The 22,574-nt window shown below is 37.0% G+C and overlaps 1 protein-coding gene across 8 annotated transcripts in view; it reads right to left on the reverse strand.

The window, feature by feature from the left end:
• LOC127426893 (RNA binding protein fox-1 homolog 3-like) overlaps positions 1-22,574 on the reverse strand; it is a 630,672-nt gene that overhangs the window by 128,294 nt on the left and 479,804 nt on the right. For 2 of the 8 annotated variants that reach the window (XM_051674010.1, XM_051674008.1), the window contains exon 1: positions 20,571-20,951. The exons of the other annotated variants lie outside the window; for them this stretch is intronic. In XM_051674010.1, coding sequence (XP_051529970.1) covers positions 20,571-20,696 — 126 coding nt within the window. In that variant the 5' untranslated portion in view covers positions 20,697-20,951. Of the gene's footprint in view, positions 1-20,570; positions 20,952-22,574 lie in introns of those variants that run through there. 8 annotated transcript variants of the gene reach the window in all.

The raw sequence follows: 22,574 nt of genomic DNA on the forward strand, positions 1-22,574 counted from the left end.
GGTTGAAGGTATGCAAATCGTAAAGAGGCACATTTTTTATACATTCCCTTAATTTTTAATAATAATAATAAAAAATAAAAATAAAAAAAAGGGACTGAACTTAAAACTTCAAGTCAAGTCATTTTTATTTGAATAGCTTTTTTTTTTTTTTTTTTTTTACAACAAACATTGTTTCAAAGCAGCTTTACAGAAAATTATGCTGTAACAGAAAACTAAGCTGTAATGTCTATGTCTTAAAGTCTTCATTCTGCAGTTTGATAAAAAAAAAAATAATAATAATAAAAACATGATTGTAGATAATGCCTTAAAAAAGAAGAAGAAAAAAATCTACACAATGGGGTAGGTCTTGTTTTCTAGTAAAAATAAACATCCTTAGAACAAGACATATTTACTTGATAAGCAAAATGACATAAGATATCAAGTCCTGTTTTGAGGGAAATCTAACAAAATTGATTGAAAGGTTTATGCCTAAAATAAGAAAAAACAAATTGCCAATGGGCCGAGAAATATTAATTTGTTTCACTTTGAATTAAAGGAATGTTCTGAGTTCAGTGTAAGTGAAGCTCAATTGACAGCATTTGTGGCATAATGTCGATTACCACATAAATCATTATGACTCATCCTCATTTAAAAAAGAAAAGAAAGTTGCAGTTGCTGTAAAGCCTGTACGATTTTGGCCACGATTCTGCCGTCTGAGACAAATTTCGGGAATCCTAAATATTTCTGTCGTCATAGGGCAAAATCTGCAATCTTACAACATTCAGTGTGACATGTACACCGACGGCCGATTAATAGCATTTGCGATGAGCTTTAGCCTCCGACGAAGTTCTGGCAGTGTCAGAAATTTAGCGTTGCAGCCGTCTAGTGTGACTGCTATTAAGATGACCAGATGAGATATTCCACTCCTCTCTTGCACCCCAATTCACTTGGAAAGAAACCTGCTCCGCGTTTGCACCACCATAGCAACATTTGTGCCTAGTTATCACTCTACTCAAGCTCTTTCAATGTTTTTTCTTCTTTTCATTTTATATAAAAAGTTTTAACAAATAAATAAGCAGAAAATACTTGGAGAAAGTGTACCACTTCAGCAATATGAAAGCATTATTACCTGAATTAAATAAATACAGAGCTTACAAAACGAAAATAAATAAATTACTGTATTTTCTCAACAAGTTTTTTTTCTTTACATTTACCATGCATTTGCTTTACAACTTTATTTTAATTACTATTTTACTTTTAATCAATTTTAAACGTCTGTAAACTTCTTTAGTTAAGATTCACACCACTCCAATTTTATATATATATATATATATATATATATATATATATATATATATATATATATATATATATATATATATATGTATTTATATTGGTAAGTATTTATGGGACGTTTTAATCCAAATCAGCAGATACAGCTAGATACAATTATAGAAATCTATGTCGTGTTTGTGCATCATCCATAAGGAATTTGCAAGCGCGATATATTATCAGCCTATATGAATTTTCGAAATTTTACATGCCCGATTAATCTAAAAGAGGAGAAATACGTACTATAACCCACCTTATTTGTTTTCCCCAATGTGAACAGAGAAGTTTGTAATTTTTTGGGCCACTTAGCTTGTGGTAGCTAATTATTACTGCAGGCTACCTCCTGCACTCACATTCATTCTCAACATCTGTAATTTTTTGCATTTGTGATCAGGATGTCTTATTATAGGCCAATTTGACAAAATCCATCTTTCTTTTTATATGTTAGCCTATGCTCGTGATGGAGTGGTATTGGGGCAACGGAAATGCTGATGTCCTGACAAAAAATACTCCTCCGGGGCGGGCAAATCTTGCCGTTTCGCTTCTATTCTGCAACACTCCCGTAATGTGAGTCACGTTCACTGATCGGGACGACTGGGACCACAGTTGGCTATGATGTGTATCGTACAGTCTGACATAATGTCGCACAGTGTGCCATGATGATATCAATGCATTCATATCGTACAGTCTGACAGGCAACAATCCTAAAGGACTGTAAAAATCCTACAGTGTATAGCAGGCTTAAGGCACTCACAATGGAAGTGAATGGAGCCAGTCCATAAACATTAAAATATGAGCTGTTTCAAAAGTATAGCCACAAGACATGAAAATTACACATGCTAACATGATTTTAGTGTTATAAAATCTCTGTTCTACATACTTTTAGTGTAATAAATGGCTTACCAGGACTACAGGGTTAACCGGCGTTACATCGCCATGACAAAAAAGTTATAGTAATATTGGATATAGCTTTACACAGATAAGGTTAGTAAGCAATTTTATCACACTAAAATCATGTAAACATGTATAATATTTACATCTTGTGGCTAAACTTTTGAAACAGTGTGCATTTTAATGATACTGTATGCTAATAGACTGGCCCGATTTACTTCAGTTGTAAGTGCCTTATTGTAACAGCAATTTTGGCTCTTTATTAATAAAAGAGGGACTAGTCGAATTGATTGTTTTGTGGTAATCAACATTATACCACACATTCTGTCGAATGAGCTTAACTTGTATTGAACATGGAACATTCCTTTAAGTTTATTTCTCACTTTAAACAAATCCTCACATAATTTTAGGTGTTCGGCCGTTCGGCCCCGTTTCATGGCCGGCCCACCAGGAAAAGTCCCGGTTCTCCCTATGGGCAGTCCGCCCCTGCACTCACCACATACACATTCATATAAACTAATGCCTCAACCTCAATGCTATTGTCTTATTGAAATATTTGTTCGCACGGCTCAGTGGCCTTTAATCTTCCAGGGATCCGATTTTATATTTGTCTTCGGTGGATTTACTCCCTAACTCTGCCTCTGTTTACCCAGTGTAATTGACAAGCCACTTAGAGGAATGGGAAAAGCAAAGTGGGGCGGCATGCCCAATGCATCAGTATGCCTCCTCCAGTCTGTCAATGTGTGACTGTATGTTTGTTTAACATCTGGTACACTTGTCTAAAAACAGTTGCCTGATGCATAGGGGACAGCGGTTCCCTCTGCAGTCTGTTGACCTATGGCTGACACAATCAGCTTTGCACTGCATGTAATAAAGTAAGGAGAATTTCAGAACTTCCTGTTTCTATATTTTTAGATATACAGTAGTAGGGCGCTGAATATTTTAGCTGGCCACTGTGTACCACAGATTATTTGGAAAAAGTTGAGAAGTTAATGAGAAAATAAATGTCTAATTCGGGGGATTTGTGTGACGGACATACATTGAGTAAACATTTTCTAATTTAATGTCAAATTCTTTAACTAGAGAAACAAGTTGTTAATTTCTGTGATAAGTTTAAAACTAAAGTGTGTAATTTCTGTACAAACAAACAGAATCGCAAAACATTATTTTTCAAACAATTTCCCAAATACTCCCTCCGTCTGCCATTGGTTGAACAAACAACAGTCTCGCCACAAATTCACACTATTAGTTGAGCCAATATTGCTGTGTCGGGCTGGTCAGGATGCACAAACAAACAGTAACTTTTTGATAGTGCAACAGAGCTCTAGTGTTTACACTTTTAGGGGAAATCAACATACTTACTATAATTGTCTCGCAAATTGAGCTAGGAAAGGAGAAAGTATTATAACATCGAAAAAAATGTCACATATCACCTTTAAAGTTCAGAAGGATGAAGTCATGGATTAAGCCATAAAGTGTAATATATAAATGTCTTTTTTAAAGTGATAGTTCCCCACCCCCCTCCCCAAAAAATCTCATAATTTACTCAGATGTGTTTGAACACAAAGCTTTTTAGAAGAATATCTCAGCTCTGTAGATCCATACAATGCAAGTGAATGGTGACCAGAACTTTGAAGTCCCAAAAGGCAGTATAAAAGTAATCCATAAGACTCCAGTGGTTAAATCCATATCTTTAGAAGCGATATGATAGGTGTGAGTGAGAAACAGATCAATATTTAAGTCCTTTTTAACTGTAAATTTACACCTTTACTTTCACTTCCAAATTCTGATGTGGAAGTGACTTTCACTTTCACATTCAGCCACCTACTGGTTGGGGCTGGTCAAAGGTGGAAAATGATAGTAAAAGGATTAAAATATTGATCTGTTTCACACCCACACCTATCATATCATATCTTCTGAAGATATGGATTTAAACACTGGAGTCTCATGGATTATACCTTCTTTATGTCATTTTTGGAGCTTCTGAGTTCTGGTCAACATTCATTTGCATTGTGAGGACCAACAGAGCTGAGATATTCTTCTAAAAATATTTGTGTTCTGCAGAAGAAAGAAAGTAATACACATCTGGGACAGCATCATGGTGAGTAAATGATGAGAGAATGTTCATATTTGGGTGAACTATCCCTTAAAATAACTAATAAATAAATAAATAAATAAGCAGCCTAGAAAATGTTCTGTTTTTGTTGAGTAATAGTGTTCAAGTAGTACAATAAATAAATGCAAAAGCTCTGTTTTTCTGTTTTGCAAAATGTACTGGTTATTTGTAGCCATCTGCCCCGTAGATGAAAGGTGAAAGTTACAAAGAGGGTCTGATGTTGCATGCAGGTTTAAGTGCCAACCTCGGAGTAAGCTTTTGACATCTTGCAACAACAGCTCAATACCCATCCAGGGGAGCCTCCATTGCCCGTGTTTGATGGGGGAGCAGCCGGAAGACAAGCCTTGGCACCTGGTCTCTGAAATGCCTGTGACTGCTCTCAGCTGGGGGGAGGAGTTCTGGCTGATGTAAAAGCTATCTTTGATCTGAATAAAAAGCTGAAGGCACTGGAAGGGTGCACCTTGCCATTATTCATGGGAACTTCAAAGCCTTCATAATTAAATTGGAAGAATACCTAACAAAGAAACAGCCACAACGGAAAACTGAAAGGGGGAGAGAGTGAGAGCAGAAAAAAAGAGAACAGATACTGGCACCAAAGTGAAGCAATGTTGAGCGATGTCTGGAGAGATCCTGAGGGAAGGTGGGAAGTGCAACCCTGAAGCACAGATGGATCTGCAGAGGGATTTGAGATCCACACAGCTGAAGAGGAGCAGAGGCAAATCGCATCATCCAGTCAATTCCTTCACTCTCTCTCCAGGAATGCATGCAGGCCACGGGTTATTGTACTGGGTCTGATGGTTGTTTGTTTTACCAGATGGTCTGTGGGGGCCGCTCCCTGCTAGATACCCCCGCCATGCCCCTAAATTACATCCAATCCATCATCTATCACAGATATGACCTAATCGATAGGTGGGCTCCCGCTGCTGCCAATGTCAGGGATTTTTTCCTCTGTCAGAAGTTCTGCGAAGGTAGGAGTGAGGTCGGAAAAGTGCCGGGAGAAAGTGCTGAGTTGCCTGCAGCCCACAGACTTTATTCATCTTATCAAATTACAGCCACCTCAATAACCATCTCGTGATACTCAAGAGCGAAGAACAAGATTTCTCAATATTTCCTGGCCTGGATGATTTCATTGTTTTTTCTGATGAATGCTGAACACAGAGTGTATGAATGCTTAAAAGTGTCAAAAGAGGATGCTGATTCACAAAAACATTTATCTTTGCACTTACAAGCGATAAACTCGGTTCTGGATTGAGCAGATTCACAAGCAGTGGTAATTCATCTTACTTTTACTTCCAGTATAGTTTGTTGTGACTGAACAAAAATAATTCTATCCTTAATGGGATAGTACACCCAAATATGCAAATTCAGTCATTGTTTACTTATCCTCATGTTGATTCAAAACAGTTTCACTTCCTTTTTTCCCCCCTGGAACACAAAAAGGGATGTTAGGAAGAATGTTAGGGACAGACAGCCTAGTCACCATTCATTTTCACTGCATGGAAAAAAGGATAGCATCAACCATTTTTATATTTTCTGCTCTTGAATTTCAAGGTAGAAAAAAGTAAAACAGGCCTGGAAGCATGTTTTACAATCTAAATACCATTTAATAAAATAAAAAATAAGAAGTCGTATCCTTTGCAAACAGTATACTTAGCGGGGCATTAATCATGTTATGGATTATTCTTTTATTTTTTAGAACTAGCAGGAATCTAGATCAACATCCCCACATCCAGGAAAGTGTGTAACTACATTTGCTGCTCTGTCACTCCACAGATGAATGTAAGTTTGCTAGGAATCAATAAAAAAGGCAAAACGTTACTCAGAGTAGCAGGTCGTGACCATGAATCGTGTTTCACCTTGGCCTCAGAAAGACCACTACCTGGTTTTAAAAGCATGTCTGAATGTGCTCTGAGCTTGAGCTGGTTCTCTCAATCTCAGTGTGTACTACTCGTGTGATTCTGTTAATTACTTATGACAGAACGCGCAGAGTGGCTACCATCCAAAGCTTCCCACTGGCCAACCTGTTTTCATTACACCGCATCCCACTCACACACACACTCAGACACAAGCATGCACGCTCGCTCACTCGCACACAATACTAGTGATAAGCCTCAACAGCAATCATCTTAATTTCTAATTATCCAGATTAATGTATGCAAATAGAGTTAATTCAAACTTATTGAAACCATTTTGAAAGCGAGCAGCTCCATCAATTAACATCAATATTTGTCTTGCTTTTATTATTTAATTTTCCCATGGTAATGGCCACAATTAGCAGTAATTAAAAGCTTCCATATGTGAGGGAATCCAGGCTGTTGATTAGAAGCGTATTGAAAGGTGCCATAGCAGTATCCCTTCCTCTCTAGCTCCTCAACCCCTAGGGAAAATGGGTGAACAGAGCACAGAGAAAATTTAATCGAGATTTTCAAAATGGAGCAACATGAAACTCATTTACAGCCTGATCTACAGAAACAAAAGTACACATACTGACAGCAAAGATCAGTAACACTTTAAAATAAGATTTTATACATTAACATTAGTTCATGCATTAGGTGTCATGGAGTAAAAATTAACTATGATTTTTCAGCATTTCTTCTTGGCTAAAGTTAATTTATGAATATACTTTTGTTCATTGTTAATTAATGTTAGTTCCTAATGCATTAACAAGTGGTTTTTAATGGCTGATGCGGATATCTTGAGACGAGGGTGGCTTATGTAATGGTTGCTAATACATATATAATGCAATTTAATGACAGCAAAATTGATGAAAAGAAATGAGCACTTATTTTACACAATATTTACCTAAAAAAACATTTACTCAAATTCTGAAGTTTGTAATTGATTGAAGATTTTGAAATTGACACAATGGGGACGTAAAACTCATTCAGTTAATCAGTCAAGTGGACACTATTTTCATATGGGCCGATATACAGTATATGTTTTTCACTAGCATTAACAAATGTTAATGTATACAACTTTCAATATTTTGCATTCATTGCTCTCAAAAAATGTATTAGTAAATGTCTAGATTAAAAAATGGAGTACAGTTATTGTTTATTGTTAGTTCATGTTAACTATTGTGTTAACTGATGTTAATGTATACACCCTTATTTTAAAGTGCTGCCCAAAGAACTTTAGAGGGTCTGTTTAGATTATTGGTTTGTAAAAAAGAAAAAGCCGTAAAAGCTATGAACACAGCATTGCAATGCACGCTGTACAAATAAACATTCTTTGACATATATGCAAAAGGGAGCCTCAACAGTCAATTTGCAGTAGTCACAAAAGAGGCAACAATGAAATGCAATGAAAAGCTTTGTTAATCAGAGGCATATGTTGGATTATTTACTGCAAGCAAGATAATGTCATTATTGTGTATGTGGGGCCATTGGGACCGGCTCACTTTTGCTGTGCGTGTTTAGAACAGCACGCAGATAATGCATTCAGCAGAATTCCTCTAATACCAGCAAACACACTTAAATCAGTCTAACAAAAATCTTAATCATTTTAAGCTTCCAGGCCCTACATTATTTAATTCTGTGCCTCACCATAGGAAGAGAATTAAACTTGTGTTATACATAACAAAAATAAAATAGTCAGTATTGTAATAAAGGTCATAGAGTAGGATTGATTAATAGATGGGTTGAGATAAACTATGCATGACTAAAATATACATAATTCACCAGCCCTGAGTTACACCGCATTGCTTTAGTATTGGACTAAAAATGGCTGCAGGGTTTATGTTGTGCTAATTGTTCAGTAGGTGAGTGTCCGTGCTAACAACACTGTATTACACTTCGGAACACTGAAAATGAACTCATTAATTTACAGACCACAAGAAAACAGGCAAGCTAACTAAAACTGTGTTCTAAACATTTGAAACTGTAGGTCTAACAGGATGTTTTCCACAATCTAAATGTGTGCGGTAAAGATGGACTTATCGATCCTAAAGTATTGATACAATAGTTTTGATACTGAATGTATTGAGAGGAACGATCCTCACTTAAAAATATGAATCCTGAGTGTTTAATTAGTGATTTGAATATTTATATCAGAAATCACAAAAAGAAATGCATTTAATAGAGATATAATCTGTATTGGTATTGATATTTACAATATTGGCCTGGATTCTACTTGGTATCAGATTGAAAAGAAAATAAGCAGCGTCCATCACTAGGTTACAAAGATTTGAAAAACACACTGCGTACATTTCGGCGTCCTCCAGAATCCACACCGCTGAAGTCAAAGGCCACTGAGCTTTAAATGTCAACAACTTCCATTGCTAAGCTACAATTTCAGTGTCATATGTAGGCGTTTTTTTCCTGTACTATCTGTGTCAGAACGTTGCCATGTTTGACAGCTGACTGATGCATGCAGAGAATGCTAAGGTAATTACTGAGGGTAGCCACATCACTAGTACCATCTAACTACTGGAACCCTCTGAATGTCAGGTAGAAGACCTCGGTCTAACGCCTACAATCCCCGCATCAGACACCCTCCTGCAGACGCTACGAAGTGAGGTGCGCTAATTAAAAACACATTTTCACGCTAACCTTTAAAACGCTAACCTCTGCTTTACTGGCCTTTAGATAACGTGATACCTGTACTAGTAGGGCTGTGCTCCCATGTCGATCCTAACCTCACCTTTACATAGTTCTCTTTCAATTAGAGAGATAGCGAGAATGAAGAAAAGAGGGGGAGATGACTAGCGCCTCATTTTTATGTGAGCGGAGACTTGAGGGGACCTGTCTATAGGCCCTTAATTTACGGCAGAGCAAAAGTGGCTAAGCAGATGGAGGAAGATACAGTGGGACACGAACTGTCTCTGACACACACACACACACACACACACACACACACAAACACACACAGGTTCTGTCGTAAATTATGCTGAGCAGTGGAGAATTTATGGGGCACAAATATCTCAGTACCAGCCTATCATTTCCTAGGCACTGTCAGTGTAATTCTTTGCTTGCCTGTCTAAACACACAGACAAAGGAGGTCCTGACTACAGAAGAGACTGAGAAGAGACAGACAGACATGGATAGGGATTGGGGGTGTGTGGGTGGGTTGGTGATGAAAAAAAAAAAAAAAAACATGTGGGGAGCTGGAGGGAGTGTCATATACTAAAGTATATGCTAGCATGCTAAAGAGGGTGTTTAAATTCAAATATCACTGGTGGAATGCAGCAGCGACAAGTTTGAAGCACATTGTCAGAAATGAACTTTAAAGGTGCACTCAGTAACTTTTTGCTTGTGTCATCTTGGACTTACATTGACACCTAGTGGTGTGGATGCAGCATCATTCAAAATCAATAGTTTTCAGTTACAGATGCCATTGTAGAAATTCACTACTCACAATCAACCATGATTAATTTAATCCAAGAGTGAAAGTGTCCAATAATATGATGGTTACTGAGATTAAGCGAGTAGTATTAAGCTGGTCATGTGATTCTAAAATGGCAGCCCCCATGAGTGCGCCCCTGCCCCATGTAGAATAAAACTATATACGGGAAAAAATATATACCTTTATGAGGATATATGGACCTTTTTCACGGCCTTTGATGATGTGTCTCCGCCTTATTTTTTATATTTTTTATTTTTATTTTGTGTAGATGTATAATATTATAATTATATATTGTGTTATGTTACCCTGGCATTAATAATATATATATATATTTGGTGGGGGTTCAAGTATAGCTATTGAGAGAGTGACAGTAAATCTGGCATGATTTTCTCTTCTGACTGACATCATCTATCTCTCTTTATTTATTTTTCCTGCCTTGAAAAGTTGTGAAAAAAAAATCACTTTGGAATTCACTTTGGGGCTACATTTTACCTCTATACTTTCAGAAGCATTAACTAGGGCCCAAAGTTTTAGTTAATTTCTGACCCTGATGCACCCAGATATCAATCCCTAATCCATGATAAATACAGATTTTGTAGAATAAATAATTGTAGAATACAGAAAAAAATGTATAAAAATATATACAAGTGAGCAACAATCAAAAGCAAAAGAAAAGAAATCGTAGCAAAGTATCTTCTCATGCCAAAGGGTCTGTACATCTAACAAAAAGAGCCTTGCTCAACTAACTAGGTATGGCTGAGAAAAGGGAATGTTTTGAACCAGCACAGCAAAGCAATAGCGAAGGAGATGAAGCAGCAGAATCATAAATTCAGCTCCAACTTTGCGATGTGAGGAGATATACTCTTGGTGAACCAGCGCCGAGATTCTAAGGGCTTATATGGGATTAATAGGAAAGGTTGTCGGGGCGGGCATATGGTGTGTGCCCTCTTGCTACCCCCCGAATTCCTGTCCATGAGCAGCATATAAACTACAAACTCTTCAAGCAACAGTGTCCAATTTACACAGCAATTTTCGACTCGCTCGCAGGAGAGCTGAAGTACTTTGTGGAAATGAAGCTCCCTCACTTAGTTAATTAGCTTGTCTTGGAGATGCATCAGAGAGGAGCCTGTGGTTGGATCACTTCAAAAAGTTGTTCACTCAAGATGATCTGAAGGAAGATGATTAAAACACGCTGTCTGAGTGATGATAGTGATATCTGAGCTTCGTTAGTGATTAAAAGCAACGGCTGAATTAGTGCCTATGAGGCAGCGATAGCTTTTCTAATGGAGGGTGAATGAGTGTGCGTGTGTAAATAGTCAGTCCAATAAAAATATATATATATATCACTTCTAGTCCTAAAGGGATAGTTCAACAAAATGTTTTAATTATGTCATTATTTACTCATCCTCATGTGTTCTAAACCCATAAGGTTTACTTTCTTTTGTGAAAAAAAAAAAAAAAAAGAATTTTTTGAAGAATGTTAAAACGTTCTTTTTTCCATTCAATGAAAGTAATTGGGCTGTCAGTCCGTAACATTCTGCCTAACATTTCCTTTTATGTTACACAGAAGAAAGAAAGTCATACAGGTTTGAAACAATTTGAGGGTAAACAAATGATGACAGAATTTTCATTTTTAAGTGAACTGTGTCTGTTAATCCACAATTGTAGCGATTTATAAACAGTAACATCATCCTTCTGAATGTGATCAGAATCCACAAATTTTATACTGGAATAAAAGAAATTAGCAAGAGAAACATATTTTTTAGGGCTGTCAATTGACTTGTGGCTGGAACAGTACATTAAACACCATGACATCACCCTAAACAAACTACTTTTAAAACGATGTTGCATATAGTATAAATGGCGGCTTCATTCGCCTAGGGTGCTTAAGGTTCGTCCAGGAGAAAAGAGTTCAGCTTCTTCCAAAGTGTAAAACAGGTTTACAAATGATGACGAAATGCAGTGACGTTTACATTCTGCCAATGTGTTTGTTTGGTGATATTTCTCCTGTTCGCGCACATCTCTGAAATTCTCTGCTGGTCGAAGAGCATTGATGATTGGTTAAAACTAATCGTGGGTGTGGTTTGAAAGTGACGTTTTTTTTTTTATTTACAATCGCGCGTGCCACTTGAGGAGTTGTTACCTAGGTTACTGTTGTTAAAATGGATAACTTTGAAGCCTGTCTCTCAGAGATTGTGCGGAAGTATCCTTTTTTATATGATGTGCAACACAAACTCTGCAAAAACAGCATGGCCATGACAAATGAGTGGAGAGAGATTGGAATTTTTAAAAGTGGGACGTGAAAAGTTTAACTAAGCAAAGAAGCAACGCTAAAAGCGGCGGTCCACAGAGAGAAAAACCTGTATTATTGGCTTTACTTGTGGCTGGAATAGTATGTTAAACTCTATGACATCACCCTATGCGAACTAATTTTAAAATGATGCTGCGCTTAAATATAAATGCAAGCTTCGTTCGCCAAGGGTGCGTTTGTTTGCCCAAGAGAAAAAAGTTTGGCTTCTTCCAAAGTATAAACCAGGCCTAAGTTCGGATTTGCACTCCATCAAGCTGTGTTTAGAACGTATCCTTGTGTTGTGCTGTCTGCTGAAGGGTTGTTTTATTCTCCGTATAAGCTGCGCGTTGCCTATCCACCTTTTTCCTGGAGGTCTTACTGGGGAAATGACGGAAGTCGTTCTACAGCATTCCCTAGCTCTGGCTGCAGTCATTTTTGACCCTGTTTACAGCTGGTAATAAGACTGGTTTCGGATGATCCGATCACAAATTGTCAGCGCTAAATATAGTTGTAAACGGGGTGCAAAATGTTTTGTGATTGGATCACAAAAAACACATACAGAGGTAGTCAAATAACACATGCATTTGAGGTTTAAAACGGCATCCTGATGTGTTCCGGACAGCAGCAAAGCACCACCTCTCACCAGCCAATCCATGTGCAGATTTAAAAGGAAATAACCGTCCAATCGGAAAACTTGAAAAAGCGATTACATACCCAAGAATGGGAACTTCACGGCTCTTCCTCAGTGTGTTTGTCTGATTGGAACATGCAGGGTGACAAGATGACAAGCACACACATCTGAAGCTGAACTAACACAGGTACTCCACTAAAACAACTGATAATTTTGTTCAAAATGTTGTGTTTGTGCTTAGATTAAATCTCAACTGCATCTGGGAGAAACAGCGCAACAGTTTTGTTTGTCTTCATGACTTTTTTGCAGTTTATTATCAGTTTAGTATCACACTGATATAGTGATTGATGTATGTCCATACGAAATCATACATGCTCTCCTCAAAATCCCAACACCACAACGAAAGAATGAATGGACGTACACTGCAACAACAGCTGTGTTTACTTGACAACAGAAGTAACGCCCATATTTCTCGCTAAGCATCACGAGACATAGGAAAAAGGTGGATACAGCTGAAGTTTTGCTTACTGCCCTCTGGAAAAAACAGGTGGTAATTCAAGCTTGAATTTCTCAGGAATCTTCCTTTAATGGTCCGGGGACATGATTAATTGCATACATTTTTTCGAGCGTCTATTTGCACCCCAGAGTAAATAGCAACTACCACACATTGCAGCTATTTGCACCTCAATAGTCTGGTGGAACCACAGAGATATACAGTACGACAAACTAATCAGTAGATGTTGCTGCAGTGGCATGGAGTGTAGAGACTCTGTGTGATTGTGTAGTGTTGTCCTTTTGACCTTGGTTCGAATCCGCCTTCAGTCATACTTCCCACTCTTAATATTTCCTTTAATACTACATAAAATAACAGTAAACTACTTAAAAAATGAACATAAATATTGATTTCATCGCAGTGATTTGGTCACGGCGAATGTCGAGGAGTGCAGAGAAGGGTCTGTTGCGGGGTCTGTCGATCGCACTCGTTCCAGCGTGAAACCCTGGTTACTGTAATAAAACCAAGGTTATTTTTCTAATGTAAGGTTAAGGTTAGGTTTAGGGGTAGAGGCTAATGCAGTGTGTCTGTGGAACTCTAAATAAACACAGTAAACACACTGCAGTGAAGCCCATACTGTATATTAATATTTAAATATGGGTGCAAATAGTTTCTGAAACTCTTTAGTATCTAACATTTTTTGTATCTACCATTATTTGCACCAGGGATGGGTTGCAAATAATATCTGCCAATATTTGCACTGGGGTGTAAATTGCATATACTATTATTTGCACCAGGGTGCAAATAGTATCTGCCTAATATTTTTTAATGTGTTATTTTTTAATAAAATTAATCACACTGAATTAACACGTTAAATCAACAGCCCTAATATATATATATATATATATATATATATATATATATATATATATATATAAGATGTAGATTTACCTGTTTATAAACATACTGGACATTTTTAGATTCTTTTAGAGATGTGAAACTAAAGCACTTTGTAAGTCACTCTGGAAAAAAACATCTGCTGTATGCAGTAAATATAAATGATTTGTGATGCATGCAGTACTCTGGTGCGGTCTCCGCTCCATGGCACAGGCAAAGACTGGATTTAGACCTCTACGCTGTGACACAATAGGCAAACAACAATGTAAGCACAAGTGATCTGCATAGCATGTCTGTTCTAACAGAGTGATACATATCTACACTTCAGCCTCAAAGTATCAAGGATTTATTTAGACCTACCCAGTGGATAAAAGAGGGCCTAAAGGACCAAACCTTCACTTAATTCTCACCTCTAGAGGATAACAGGTGGTGCAGAGCCAGTGGAGGCACAACTTGTATTGCAGCAAAGCACAGAAACATCAATCCCAATGCACACACTCATCAGAGGGGCTTGTTGGGAATATTGCTTTGACATAACATCATCTTCGGAGTTAAAGAGATCTAATGCCAACACACTCACACACATATGCTACAGTTCATATATGTTTGCCTCTTTTAATTTGGCTCAAACATGAAATGACTTTGACTGGAATATCCAAATTAAAATTACAAGCTTTTAAAGTACTGTATGGGTAGTTGATGTTAAATACTTTAAATAATTTGGTAACACTTTACAATAAGGATCCATTTGTTAGCAATAGTAAATGTATAAGGGATCATGAACAAACAATGAACAATATATATATATATATATATATATTTACAGCATTTAATGTTAGTTAATAAAAATACTATTGTTCATTGTTAGTTCAAAGTGCATAAACTTATGTTAACAAATACTTTTGGTTTTAAAAATGTATTAGTATATGTTGAAATGAACATTAACCAAGATAAATAAATGCTGTAAAAGTATTGTTCATTGTTAGTTCATGAGAACTGATGTTGTTAGGTAATGTTAACAAATGGAACCTTATTAAAAAAGTGTTACCAACACTTTTTCTAAAACTATTTTAAACAAATTTTTGCTTATTCTTTTATAATTCCTATGCAGGCAGCTTTTATGACCTCATATTAATTGACTACATGGACTATTTGCACTTTAAAAAATATGAATGTTAACCTAAAATCAACAACCCCTAACTACACATTTTTAAATAATAATACAAATGACAAGTTTTGCCTGAAATATTGATAAACCAGAAATATTGACTGACTATAGAGTTAATAGGGCATTTCGAGACTAAATTTAAAGATCTAAAATATGATTAAAAGATTAAAGAGAGATATCTGAAGCGTTAACTCAAACACTTAATCATCAGTTCAAGAAAAGCAGCTTCGAATAAAATGACTAATTTCTCTTGCGCTCCAATTATGGAGGAAGATAAATATGGTCCTGGATAAATAGATGCCTATGCGGTGGCCTAATAAATAACAATACAATGCATCATTAACATGAGGGCACAGTGAAGGAGAGGACTTTTATGAATTAGCTGCATGAACTGAATAATGCACTGTGAAAATTCAAAAGAAACTTTTTTGTTGATTGTGCTGATACAATTTAAAAGCCCAAGGAAACAATTACGCCTTTGATTAAATAACCAGTACACAGCATAATTCATTAAGTATTTTGAGTGCTGAAGTCATTGTGTTTTTGAAATCTGCAGGTTTTATTCCAGAAACTGGACCCTCAGAATTGATTACCAGTCTCAGAACATGACTCTGATGATTCCAACAATGACATGGACAATGTATCAAACACATATCTTTCTTTCATTCTTTCACTTATAGTAAATTCCTCTTTTTTCCTGTTCCCTAATATTTCATCTATTAAAAAAATATCCTATTCTAGACCTATCTAGTTGTGACACCGTAGTGAATGTCAAATAATTTATTCGAATGAAGTATTTAACATAAATTGACAACTCCATGTGTGGTATGTGTTAGAAAAATTATGCCCTTATAAAGGTAAAATAAATTGCCCCTCAAAAATCAATTTCACAGGGAAAATATCACTCCTTAATAAAAAATAAAAAAAAGAGAAAGTGACTCTGATCAGGATAGATGACTAATGCAACACTAATGCAACAAAATTTTGTGCTACTATACTTCAAAATGAGGGATATTTTTATGCCTGCAAAATGCATTCCTTCAATTTAAGTATGGATGTATGAGATTGAAGAGATGACAAGACAGAGAGAAATGTTGGCACATCACTGGTTTTGTAATCAATAATTTAGCGGGGCTGATAGAAACGCTATTTTAATAAGATCCAGAGCACTTTGTAAAACAGAGAAACCTATAGAGAGTGTTTCTATTTAGTATTAATATGAATATACTCTGATCACTTTGCATCAGTGCACAACAATGCATGTCTGGGGAAAAGTGTATATACTGTACAGACATTTGAATGAGTGTGTGTGTGTGTGTGTGTGTGTGTGTTGCACCACTGTGCTGCAATGCTGTCAGTGCACATATCTATGTTTCTCTACTAACCTGCTTCTAATCTCTGCAGTGTTTGAATTGTGGTTTGATTTTTACAATTACTACTGATGATATATCCATATGTCAATGCCTTTTTTTCTAATAATATGTATTTGAAAAGTCTTCTTTCTTCTAAGCCAAGTGGGACTCTAATCAGTACAACCATTTTTTTTTTTGTACAATTTGACATAAAAGAGAAAGATTCCTTCTATTTAAAATGCAACATGCTTCTCTATTCAATCTAAATCCTAACTGAAAGAGTAGCTCATTAATTTAATCGTATCTGATATGTTTAAAGGTAGAAACAGGGTGAACACAATACCTCTAGCAAAATAATAACTCAAAAAAAGACCTATTGATATGTTGTATTGATATAACTGGCAACAGAAATTCATCCTCATTGCGGCTGTCGTTAATATTCACTTACTGTTTTAGAGAAAGCGGAATGAAAACTAGACATCAGTTGCAGCTGTTTAAAACTAACATATGCTTTAGTGCAATAGACATCAGCTTATCTGTATTCCCCAGAGTATCACTTCCATTTCCAACCCATTATATCATTGGTTATTGACAAGCTCCTTTCTGGAGTGTAAGCTCAGTTACGCTCATATTGAGAGTTAAGAGAGAGTCAGAGCGAGTCCAGTGCACATAAAAACACACACAAGCTATGTCCAAATTCCCATACATTCAGAGTATGTATTGTTTTTCATTGGTGAACATGTGTTTCAAATATCTAATCATTGTTACCAGGGGCTGGTGTCACTTAGCAGGTAGTCTACTGTAGTATCTGAGTGAATGATTTCTGACTATCAAATGTACTGCTCTAAAGACTAGCAGAGAAAAAGAAATGGATTCAACCACTCCCTAAATTTCTTTCAGTCCCCTTTCTACTCACTCTATACCACCCATACAATTAAATCACATTATGTCTGAGCATTCATATCCCTCTCAATTCACTCCCATTCATGGATTTAATTTTCCACACACATTCCTTAATGTTTCCATCCTTGTTATTCCATATTCCTCTTCTCTGGATGCTTTCAAAGTTCTACTATCTTGCTTTTTTCCTTCTATAGCTCCTTGCGGTGGGCAGACATGCGAGAGACCACCTGCAGCAGAGCAGAAGCTTTTTTGCTGACAATTCAACATGGGAAATACACAAAAGCCTTTTTTCTACATACGTCTCTGTGTGTGTTAGAGTTATACTTGTAAAATGACATCAACCACTGCTCGAAATGACTAAAAACTCACTGGAGAATAAGCTTGTAATATTCAGCTCCATGGCTCAGGAGAAAATCTTACAATAGCGAGAATTGTTTAACTATCCTGAGCATGAGTAAAGATTTTTGGTCCTCTGGGGAGGGAGAGATGCTTGCACAAGCGGATTTACTGCTCCGTATTGACTCAAGACTTGAGAACCAGCCGCTGCTGCAATAGGAGAGGAAAGGAATCTTATCCAGCCAAATTTAAATTAAATGTAGATAGAGGTCACGTTTACAAAAAAAAAAAAAAAACGTAATGGAGAAAAAAAAAAAAATCATAGGGGATTTTAATCTGAGAGGATCTTTTTTTTTTTTTACACTCCCTCACTTGACATCACTGCCTGATGAAATGATGATATCCTTATGAGGTTTCAGAACAACATGCTGTACTACAGCCACGTTTTAACTGTTCCTATACAAACATAACTCTATGCAGTATGAGAAAGTACACTGGTTTGGTGTAAAACTAACAACAAAATAACCCGCACCACAAGAGGCAACTGTGACTTCTCTGGATGATGCTACGGCTAAAACTTTTGGAACAAAAGCAGAGTCTGGAACCCTGGTAATCCCTTATCCAATGAAAACAGGCGGTAATGCAGCTAAACAGCATTTACCACTATATCAGCTCTAGTGCATGCAGTCAGCGGCCACAACAGACATGTGTTTGTGACACAAAATGAACTCCATAAAAACGAGAGACACTCAAAATGTGTAAATACATGGAAATTTAAGAATGTATAGTTTGAGACTATTTTGTTAAATTTAGATTTGATTAAAAAGAGAAACTCTCCCATATATAGTACATGAGATTTGACATTAAAATGTCTTTAAATGGTATATACTGTATGTCTTCATATATATATATATATATATATATATACTTTTCAAAAACACACTTTGTTTTGATCATCTTGCTGTGTAAAGATCCTTTTTTATTTTGGACACACAGACTGCAGTCTGAGATGAGACAGGTGAGGAACAAGATATGAAAGAAAGAAAACAAAAGAGCGACGAAACAAATCTTGTTAAAATTCACAATCTACAAGATGCGAGTGCCGTATATGGCTACCATTCCAGCAGGTGAATAAAACAGAAAGAGAAAAAAAGAATAACGAATGGGATCCAGCAGTATCCCTAAGGGTGTGATAACTCTTTCTGAATCTGTCTGTATTATTTGAGAGTGAGTCATAATAAATTTGATAGACGAGAACAAGTCTGCGTCTCTTTCATACATTTTTTTACTTTCACAGCCCTGACTTCTGAAAATATGAAATCTTTCACACTGTAACAGCATGCCAAAATATCTAACGCAATATTGAAACCCAAACAAACCCCTGCCAGCGCCTCGATCACAGTGAGCCCGATATGACAGATATTTGAGAGACATTTCTCACAGCTAATCAATTACGGAGGAACACAAAAACAAGCCCTGACATCTTGTCGATGACATCTGTTCAAAATCAGATGAGGAATTATGAAGACGCTTACAGAATTGCTCAAACGCACACGCATTTACAGGGTGAAATCTCAAATACAGCTTCTTTGTATTCACACACATGCACACACACACACACACACACACACACACACGAATGGTGGTGGTGGGACAGCAGAGGCCCGGACAGCTGGTGTTGTGTGTGTGTAAGTGTGTTTGCCGGGACAGCGACTGTTAAGTTGATGAGTGAGGAGCGATTTGGTAGCAGCATGATGCAAGTTATCTCTCAACAGCCTTATCATTCTTTATATCTGTGCAATAACACATTGGCTAGAGGAACGAAGCAGCCTGCCATCACACAAGGCACATGCAGTATAAAACACACAATCACACTCGCGAGTCCAAAAAACAATCACACACTTTCCAGGCACCTTCAGAAAATTCAGCCAAGCCACATGGAATGGTTTGATTCAGTGCTTGGCTAGTCAGTCACCAATCTACTGTAGACACGGAGAGTCAAATACACACACACTTCTGACAGAGACCACTCAAGTGCATCGACACAATTAAACATCGAGAACATCAATTCAACTAATGCTAAACTAAATTACAATCTTATGTTATGAAAAAATTGTGTTGGAAACCTTCAGACAAAATGCTGAATAAAAAGGGTAAACTCTTTAAGTGATAAAACACTTTTTTTTTCTTTTTTTTTTTTTTTTGAAGAAATGCAGAGTGAATGATCCCGGATATACAGGGAAAATATCCCGGAAAATATAAACTAGCCTTTTTTATATTTAAAACACCAAACCTAAACGCTATTACTAAGTACTAAACACAAGCAGACTTACTATTAAGGAATTAAAACATACAAAAAGACACTTTGTACAACACTGCAAAAAAAATACATATTTTTATTCATTAGACTACACTGCTTCTGTCTAGTTTTCTAGTAAAAAAATAAAAAAATCTTTAAAACAAGATATATTTACTTAAAAGGCTAAATTTCATACATTAAGACTTGTATTCAGACAATTTAACTGGAATTAACTTTCTATGATTAATAAATGATTACTATGCAGTGAATATAATATCAATAATAAAAAGCAAAAGTAACTTAAAGATGCGAACAAAAAGAAAGCAAACTGATATAGCAAAAACTAACAGCGTTCCAATTTTGTATGAATGAAAAGATGGGTACAGAGAAGGGATGACCCCTGCTGAGGGCTTTGAGGGAGGAGGCATATGAGGAGGAGGGGGTGAACAACAATGCTAGCACGTGTCACCCGTAAGAAACAGCAGCAGAAGGAAAGAGAGAGCGCACGCGAGAGAGAGAGAGGGATGGGGATTGCCTTACCTCGGGTAAGTAGAGGAATGCGGGGGGACACTGGAGAGAGTGAGTTAGCATCCCTGAGCCGGAGAGCAGAAGACAGCCTGTGTTGGCCATTGAGCACAGCATGTGGTATCGGGACGTTTTGCGCATTAAGCTGGGAGATCCACTCTCTTTCTCTCCCTCTCTTTCTCTTACTGCTTCCTACTCCTTTTTCTTTTCACAGAAGTCTTTGGATTCTATCTGCCTCCCCTGTCTTTCTTGTACTCTTCTTTATCTGGAGCGTTTCTCCTGTTTTTCGGCTGTTCTGGTAGGCTGTTCTGGAGGTGGGCTGAGCACGGGCGCGCGAGTCGTCAGAATGGTCCTGGGCCCTCTGTCATCAAGTCTCGGCTGCACACTTTCACTTACACTCTTACATACACACATACGAAAGCCAATGTGAGCCCTCCGAGAGAGAAGGGGGAGGTTCTGCTCAAGCGAGGGAGAGCGGGAGGAGGTGGAGGAGGAGGAGGAAGAGAAAGAGAGAGATGCTGAGAGGGAGGAGGGAGGAGTTCCCGGGGGTATTCAAAGATCAAACAGCCCCACTGTAGAAAATGAAGGGAATTTATAATGACATCACAACAGCTGAACCTGGCCATTAATTGCAGACTGTCACTAGCACGGCCATGTGAATGTGTTATTGCTCATATAAAAGCAGAGTAGACCAGAAAAAACACCTGTGTTCAAATGTCTCTGGCTTTTGATTATCTATGAAGATTCTTTTTCATTAATTATTCACTCTCATCATTTCGATTTTCCATAAGAAATAAGGGAAATTATGCCCGAATATTCAGAAAGCACAGTGAAACTGTTCATTTAAAGGATACACTGTACTGTGTGGGGTATTATCAAAACAATAATGAACATGCAGGAATTATGCTTGTAACAATTGTAATTAAATAACTCTTTCAGGTGATGACCACCAAAGGCAGAATCTTTCCCCAAGAGCCCGGCATGTGGGATGGTGTCAACGCCAGGAAGAGTGAGACAACCCTGAACTGGAGTGGGATTTGAGCTAGGTTCATTTGGGGTCTTTGGGGGGTTGATCTATTTCCCTTTGGATGTAGACACACCAGATGTGTCCGACTATTGGGAGGCAAACCCCCACCGATGTGCTGCACTACTGCAGCCAAAGACATCCATGCAACCCATCCAGTACCAAACTCAACGGCCTTATGTGGACATGGATTTTGTGCTTTGTAACTTTGCAGACCTTTTACATGCACTGAGCTATATTACACACTAAAGGAAAGGTAAAATCCCCAAAAAGCATAATAGGGCCTCTTTAACAGCAAAAAAAAAAAAAAAACTCAGACCCTACATTTAACCCTGTTTTATTGATCATTCAGGCAAGTGTGAAGTTGTGCAATACTCGATTCTGTACTGATTTGTCTTAATTTAGGGTTTGTACAGTAAGTCTGTTTTATGGTTCCCATAGTAATTAAACTGTAAATTATGGTCTAAAATTTAGGCTGAAAGTGAAGCTTTTCAGAGTCTGAATAGCTGGCTATGATTTAACACTAAAAATGTTCATAATCCAAAAATTTCATAATCCAAAATAATTATAAGAAATAATCAGAAGTAATAATAGTCCATTTATAAACCTGTTTTCTGACCTAAACACGTTTAAATGTCTTAATCATATTTTTTATTGAGTTTTTTAATTTGCTAGTTAATTTTCCAGATTACTGACCATGACGCACCCCCCAACCCCCCCCCCTTCAATTCCAACCCAAAATAAATACATTTAAATATATGTAAAAACAATTACTATGACACAAAGCAAATTTGAATTAATTTAAGTCCACCTAATGGTTGACAAAATTTCCTAATTGTGGGCAGTCTCTGTATTGACTAATTTGGATTTTTTAAGTGAGATTTCAGAGTTATTTGCGTAAAAATCAAGTAATCTAAGCAGGACAAATGACAGTTCAGTTTGTACAAATTTTGTTATTTTATATATAAGTGAGTAATGTGGTGATTACAAATACC

Source organism: Myxocyprinus asiaticus, chromosome 36 (genome assembly GCF_019703515.2).
Source record: "Myxocyprinus asiaticus isolate MX2 ecotype Aquarium Trade chromosome 36, UBuf_Myxa_2, whole genome shotgun sequence".
In the NCBI taxonomy this organism is placed as follows: Eukaryota; Metazoa; Chordata; class Actinopteri; order Cypriniformes; family Catostomidae; genus Myxocyprinus; species Myxocyprinus asiaticus.